The sequence below is a fragment of the Haliotis rufescens genome, unplaced genomic scaffold (assembly GCF_023055435.1).
Source record: "Haliotis rufescens isolate VD_foot unplaced genomic scaffold, xgHalRufe1.0.p SCAF_15, whole genome shotgun sequence".
Taxonomy (NCBI): Eukaryota; Metazoa; Mollusca; class Gastropoda; order Lepetellida; family Haliotidae; genus Haliotis; species Haliotis rufescens.
In genome coordinates this window covers 1,484,525-1,492,123 of record NW_025963835.1, presented here as the reverse complement: position 1 = coordinate 1,492,123, position 7,599 = coordinate 1,484,525, and the positions used below count along the sequence as shown (strand labels likewise).

Below are 7,599 nucleotides of genomic sequence, written 5' to 3'. Positions count from 1 at the left end.
TTATCCCAAATATAACATTTGTTACATTTGACCACTTTCTAAATTGCATAGTGTGTTCACAGATAATAAGATAGTACATGTCCATGAAAACCTTCACCGAATATCTTCTGAACAACATGTAACTATTATATTTTGCTTAAATGCACCGTCCGGAACATGTGTGAACTCATTGTACACAGTTGTCTCCCTTAGCTGCCAGGATCAGCTAATCATGGGTTCGAATCCCAGATTTGCCGGAGATATTCCTTCTGGCCTGTCTGCACCATACTTTGCTCGTGGGTTCACCAAGGTGGTACTTTGGGGCTTTCCTCCAACATTAAGCTGACACACTGTGACATAACTGAACGCATCAAATAGGCATTAACCCCTAACATATGAGTACATTCCTTTGTTCTCTCGTGTAGGGTAAGTAACGTCGGCTTGGTCAATAAATGTCACTCATCCGAGTGAATAGCTTGTACTGATTGGTCTCCATTCCTCAATTGTTTCAATATTCATGAATTTGAATTTAGATGCATCCCCAGTCCGTGCACTGTACTGACCTAATAGCATGTTTGCTGTGGTATAAACTTCACGATGTTGGTGTCAATGGGGGCATGCCTGTAGCGCTTCAGTCACTTTATCGCAATGTTTATTGAGTGAGTGAGTTCCTGGCGTACCCAAGGGACGCAACTCTGCACAGAGAATCGCGACGCCTGAGACGACTGGGCCTCCCGTGCCCCCCTCAATGTTAAATGTCGTATGCGAGTAAATGGTACGTTCACATCCTGGTTTCATGTTAATCTAGGCTTGAAACATTGATGTTTACTGTCTACTATAATGCTTCATTTGTTCATCAATGACTTGCTTGGGGCGGTCGGGTAGCCTAGTGATTAAAACGTTCGCTCGTCACGCCAAGGACCCGGGTTCGATTCCCATATGGGTATAATGTGTGAACCCATTTCTGGTGTCCCCGCCGTCATATTGATGGAATATTGCTAAAAGCGGCGTAAAACCATACTCACTCAATGACTTGCTGGATCTTATGACCGATTCCAAAATAGGCAATATTCTTGATGGTACCATTATTTCCGCCTCAATGTATGCTGGTGATGTTATTATATTTGCTGAATCTAATGATGACTTGAACAAATTGCTACAAAGATTGAATTACTAGCGTGAAACTACTGATACTTTTATTAACTACGACCGCCTCCGTGGCCTAGTGGTAGAGCGTCCGTACGGAGAGCGGAAGGTCCGGGGTTCGATCCCCGGTTGCGTCATACCTAAAGACGTTAAAAAGATGGTACTTGTTGTTACCCTGTCTGGCGCTCGGCATTAAGGGGCTAAAACAAGGACTGGTCGGCTATACTGTGTCTGAGTGGGGTATTCATGTTAAACTGCGGCATGGTATCTAAGTGTGCTAGCACTATAAATCGGCATCAGTCCGGACTTGTACAAGCAGCCACACAAGGCACAAGTACTCATTGCGGTAAATGTGTGTAGCAAGCTTGATGAAGCTAGAATGCATAGTTAAAAAGATGTGGGCCGTACTAAACACCCACCCTAAAAGTTTAAGTTTCTTAATGTGTCCATGGAAACGGCAAAAATTAAAAAAATCAGAATCTTCAAACTAGCAAAAGGCACAAGTACTCATTGTGGTAAATGGGTGTAGCACGTTTGGTGAAGCTAGGGTGCATGGTTAAAAAGTTATGGGCCGTACAAAAGCTCGGACGTAAGGACGTAAGGACGGAAGGACGGACAGACGGAACGCTATATACCCCCGATTTACTTCGTAAACGGGGGTATAACTATGGGTTTTTTCACCAAAAAAATATTCTAATAAGAGCCCCCTATTTCCAATTTTGAGAGCGCCCTGGGCGCTTATTAGGTCGAATGCGGCAGTTATTGTAACCTCTGTTACTTGATGTTTATAAAAAAGTAATCAGCAACGAGATTTGCACGATATCAATTTATTAAAAGAATTGTGAAGAGCATAGGGAATCAACATCAATTGTCATCCTAATTAGTAAGGCTTAATCTCAGAATTAGTTCTGCTGTGCTGCTGTCTGGTTACTAAAGGGTTGCTCATGTAGCCCTTGCTAAAATACATGTACTCAATAAAAAAAGGCACACCAAGGTGAATATGTCACACATTTGTATGTACAGACTTCTAAAAGCTTTGTTTCGGTTCCTAAGAGCTAAATGACTAACCTTCATGTGGTAATATGTCACACCTTGTTGAATGTGGCTATCAAAGCCTGGAAAGCACAATGAAAGCCTTTTCATTTATTCAAGTTTTATTTTCTCATGAGGTGCCTGACAAATGGGACATGATGGAGACTAATCCATTTTACCACTGGGGTAACTCAGCCGTGGCATTGGACAGACAGACTGACAGACAAATTTATTCGGTACTTCAGGCCACCGGCCCATAATACAATGGAAATATACTGTATATATATTTGCATGCTGAGTAGATTTAATAATGATTCACCGTTCAACACTTTCCATTCGAATGTTCATGACTTGGAAGAGGAATTTACCTAAGCTTTTTATAATTTGTTCGTTTTCAGCTGACATAAGTCTTAAAAAAGTCTCAATAGAGGGAGGGGTAACGAGACGTTTGGGAAAAGAGTCTCTTCTTGCTCTGGAGTACTGGTCACAAATCATAAGAACATGGAATTCATCTTCAACAGGGTTATGTCCCTTTGAAAAACAGAAAGTGCAGACACGTTCATTATGTGGGATGTTGTTGTGACGCCCCAGTTCAACAGCAAGTCTGAAATTATTACACCGGAACATGGCTATAAGTCTACGTTGGTAAGAAGACATACCACAAGTAAAATATATGATTCCACATTTAGTAATGACTTGAACTGTGAGTAGTAATTGCATTTGGTTGCATTGGTGACATTATGGTATCTGACAAATGGGGTGGAACATGCAGATTTCGGAATCCAATCACACATTTTGTTTTCCTGTATTACGACCTTATTGGTCTGAACAGAGACAGGACACAGACAAATATTCCCACGTTACTATTGAGGTCAGGTTTCCATACAAATAAAATCATTCAATATTTTTTTTAAAGAACAATACAAATAGCAATTTCTTTGTTCCCAAAATAAGGGTATGCTCATCCATCAATTGTCAGTGACACACTACAACTACAACAGCTACAACTACACTACAACTAGTTATAACAACGAAAACCCTAAACACACCTCTTATCTTGGACTGGCATTTAGCACAGATCACAAACACATAGAAACACATCTTTCAACATTAAGAAAAATAAACGTTTGAGGTATATTTTCCGGGAAAATAACATTGTATAATGATGACAACATGTGTATAGACTATAAAACTATAAAATCAGCACTTCAGTGATGCAATAAGCACATTAATGCATTCAACAGTTTCTGTCATGCAATGTGTTCTTGATTGTTCAGTCTACATTTAGACACTCCACAGCTTCTAGATATATAAATATATTTAAAATACAAAAGTCCAAAGATGAGCTGTATAATTTACTCAACCGGTTTCAAGCATGTGATTTTCACGAGTACAGTTATACCGTTTCGCTGTTTTGACGTCACAGTGCACTCTAACTTTGTGACTTACAATAAGACAGGCGTAAGACGATAGGGCAGGCGTACGACACATACAGAAGTAAGTATTGTAGTGGCAGTAAAATGTACAATACATGGGATTGTATAAAATAATTCAATTATTTCAGGCCATTTAATTTTGGTTTGAAAGTATTATTAAAATAACTTTCTTTTATCTTTCTCAGTGCATCATTGTCACATTTGTAAAACGGGAATATCACAAAATTTGGTGTTTTATAAATACTTTTATTTCCCAGCACACTGGGTGCTGAGTGTTGACTGAGTGGGATACGCCGAGGAGAGGGGTTCCTTATTTGTTGCCTTTGTCACTCTCGCTCTTAGGGTGTCCCATGTCTGTCCAATGTATTCGGCCTTGCATCCAGCACATTGTATGACATAAATCAAGTTTTTTATATCACTATTCATATTTTCACAAAATAATGTGTAATTTCAACTATTCATCTTTATTATTAATTATTATTATTATTATTATTATTATTATTATTACACAACATCCATGATGCATTATAATTGGAGTGTGCTGACTGGTTACCCCATAACTTCAATAGATGACCTATGATTGGCCACAGTAAGGATTTCTAAGTTGTGATCACCTATGTGATATCATGGTTATTCCCGTTTGTCAATTTGAACTTTGTGGACAATTAGACCTGACTTTTCATGACAACATTCAGATGTCAAACTGTATAAGTACAGGTGCTGATTGGTTACTCTTATCACCATAGATGACCTCAGATTTTGCCAGAAAGAGCATTTCCAGTAGTGATTGCCTGGGTGATGTCATGCTTATTGCTGTGTGTCAATGTGTGTTATGTGGACAATTGGACCAGACATTCCATGACAAAATTCCAAGGTCATATTGTATAAGAAGAGTGTGCTGATTGGAGACTGTTACCTTCAATAAATGACCCATGATTGGCCAGCAAAAGGACTTTCAAAAGGAGTGATTGGCTGAGTGATATCATGATCATTTCTGTTTTCTGTTTATTGGACCTGTAAGTCTGAGTTTCCATGACAACATTCAGAGGTCAAACTGTTTCTTCCATGCCTGCAGCATGTCCAGACTGACCGAACCTCCCCCGCAGACAACCACCAAAACCGTCTCCACCTTCCCCAGACGCCCTTCTTGCTGCAGCGCGGGGATGATGTTGCTGTACACTGCTGCCAGCGCTGCTCCACACGCTGGTTCCACCAGCATCCTGTGGTCATCTGGGCAGACAGAACACAGAGTGACGCATCTTTATTGTCTTGTTTCATACCACAGTCAGCCTTATTCCAGCTATAAGATGGTGTCCAGACAAACCAGTAAGATGACACGAGCAACGTATCACATCACAGGGAATGACACGTCGTCAGCATGGCCACAAAACGCCACCACCCCTCTCAGGATAAGAACACATGAGACTTTTTATGGATAGCAACTTATTTTATTCTTTGTCATGACGTTTCAGAGCTAAGTCTTGCTCCTTCATCACTTTCTTCGTCATACAAAATATAGAGTAGTGGCCAGATCTTCAAACTGGCGACATACCCCTCCCCAGACATACCCCTCCCCAGCGTAGAACAATGCAAACTTAGATTTTCTTTATGGTTTTTGCATCCAAATGATTGTTGTGGTCAAATGTTTAGATGGAAGATACTGTTTTGGGGTCAAAATGTACATTTCTGTTGTAAAATAGAGAAAATGAAAAAAAGTCCCCTTAAAAGGTACTGTATGAATTGAGTCCTTTATTTATCATTTAGGTGATAGTTAAAACATCGTAGACTTGGAATTATTTTTTTTTTTTTGTAATTACAGCCTCTCATAAATTGAGTTATTAGTAGAAATAAGCCAAAATATGGTGAATTTTGCTTTATTTTCATATTCCAATCATTAGAGAGGGGGTTGTGGGATCACATTTACTGAATTTTTCATACTTTATATTTTACCTACATTAATTGTGGATTTTTTTATAAGCTCCTGAAGCATTCGGGCACATTTTGAGAATCGAAGGACACGATTGTCAATATGAACGTTATATCATCTTTAGTTTTGCAATATTTTGAAAAAGAAAATAGAGTGATTTATTCATGTTTACGACACATTTATGCTCATAACTCGAGCTGTGCCAATTTACACTTGCCAGAGGGGTACTCAAATTAAGTGATCTAGACTACCAGCTGTCAGACTTTCATTTTTATGAAAGCCTTGATGACTGAGAGGGTTAGATTGCTGACTTTGTGTGCTGGTGATTAGGTGCCTCACTCAGGCAGTGTAGGTTCGAATCCCGGATTCCCCCCCATAGTACTAGTAATACAAAAATACACATTTGACCATTTTCTAAATGGCCTTGTGTGTTGCTGTCCATAAAAAGTTTCATGTATTCTTGTTCAACTTCAAACACCTCTTAGGACAGGTAGAGGATCTACAGGGGGAGCCTACTGTAAAACGGAACGTTTTGTGAGCAGGAAAGTACAGAGAAAACTGCTAGTGACACACTCACAATAGTTTCATGATGCAAGAAAGTTTTGCAGACCAACAAGAAAGAAAAGATGTAAGGAGGCATATTTTAAAAAATTCACTTCCATATGTTGTTAAAACAGCTAGTACATGATCAAACAAATAATCCCCACTTAGTGTCAACAGTCTAATTAGGATAAGTTCACTGACCTGCCACATCTTGTCAAGTTGCTGACATAACACCCAGTAATCCAGATATACATCAGCCAGCCTATTCTGTATTATTCTCTGGCGTTGAAAGTTTATATTTAGTTCAAGATATGAACTGAAGGTACAGAGGTAAGGGAGGTAACTCCGGTGAGACTTAGAGCTGCGACCCATGAAGATCGTGGGTAGAATAGGTCTTCAGCAACCCATGCTTGCCGTAGAAAGCGACTATGCTTGTCGTAAGAGGCGACTAACGGGATTGGGTGGTCAGGCTCGCTGACTTGGTTGATGCATGTCATCGTATCCCAATTGGGTGGATCGATGCTCATATTGTCAATCACTGGATTGTCTGGTCCAGACTCGGTTATTTACAGACCGCTGTCATATAGCTGGAATATTGCTGTGTGCGGCATAAAACAACAAACAAACTTAGACCTGCATCACTTCAGGCTTTTCTCCCACATAAAGCCAACAAAATGTGAGTGAAATACTAGCCAGTCACTCAATAAGGCCCCCCAAAATAAAAGAATTGGTTCTCAGGCAATGACTTTTGAAAATATAGTGCAGGCAGGCGGGCGGTGTGTTTTTTTTTGCTTGTTCAAACTAGTATGTAACCAAATAAACAGTTGTGTACCATCAACCTTGGAAAGGGCCTCCCTACATAAACAAGCATACAAACTCTTAATGCCGCCATGACCAAAAAACACGAGATGAGCAATAAAGCAGTGTGTTTGTAAAGGGAGGTTACTCCGTGCTATATTAGATCGCATCGTTTTTAAGTGTTAGGATTTTGTTATGTTTTTAGAAAATGGAAATAAAAATGAAACTTGCAACAGACTTTATGATCATGCGAGCGGTGCCTGAGAACCAAGACAATTATTTTTAGCCGTAAGCATATCATTATTATCCTGGCTCTCTCCACATACATACCTGCAAATCTGAGGCAGGCACTGACAGCCTCCTTGTCCTCTATAACCACAGACTGGATGTTGTGCTCCTTCTTCTGGTGAAGTTCAAATGCACGGGAGGAAACCGTCAGTGATCCCAGACACTTGGCAACACTGGAACCAAGGGGAGAAGCTTGTGAGAGGGAGTAAACAAAGAAAGAAACTGTAAGAAAACCAGTGAGTGGTGGGCCAAAATGAGGCAAAGACAAGCAATGCTAGCTGTGGAGAGAAGGAGAGAAGGCTGAGGGGTGACTAAGCCTGGCCACTTGAACACCCCTGACTTTCCTGGGCTTCAATGAAACATGTCAGAGGTTGTAAAAATTATTATGGTATGTCTCCTTAAATGTTTGTTTGTTTGTTTGTTTGTTTGTTTGTTGTTTACCGCTGCATT

The 7,599-nt window shown here is 40.0% G+C and overlaps 1 protein-coding gene across 2 annotated transcripts in view; it reads right to left on the bottom strand.

The window, feature by feature from the left end:
- Positions 1–1,936: 1,936 nt before the first annotated feature.
- LOC124114057 (serine dehydratase-like) overlaps positions 1,937–7,599 on the bottom strand; it is a 35,991-nt gene continuing 30,328 nt past the window's right edge. For both annotated transcript variants that reach the window (XM_046474596.2, XM_046474595.2), the window contains exons 7-8: positions 7,192–7,322; positions 1,937–4,823 (exon numbers count right to left, since the gene is read on the bottom strand). In XM_046474596.2, the coding sequence (XP_046330552.2) occupies positions 4,636–4,823; positions 7,192–7,322 (319 nt within the window). In that variant the 3' untranslated portion in view covers positions 1,937–4,635. The remainder of the gene's footprint in view (positions 4,824–7,191; positions 7,323–7,599) is intronic.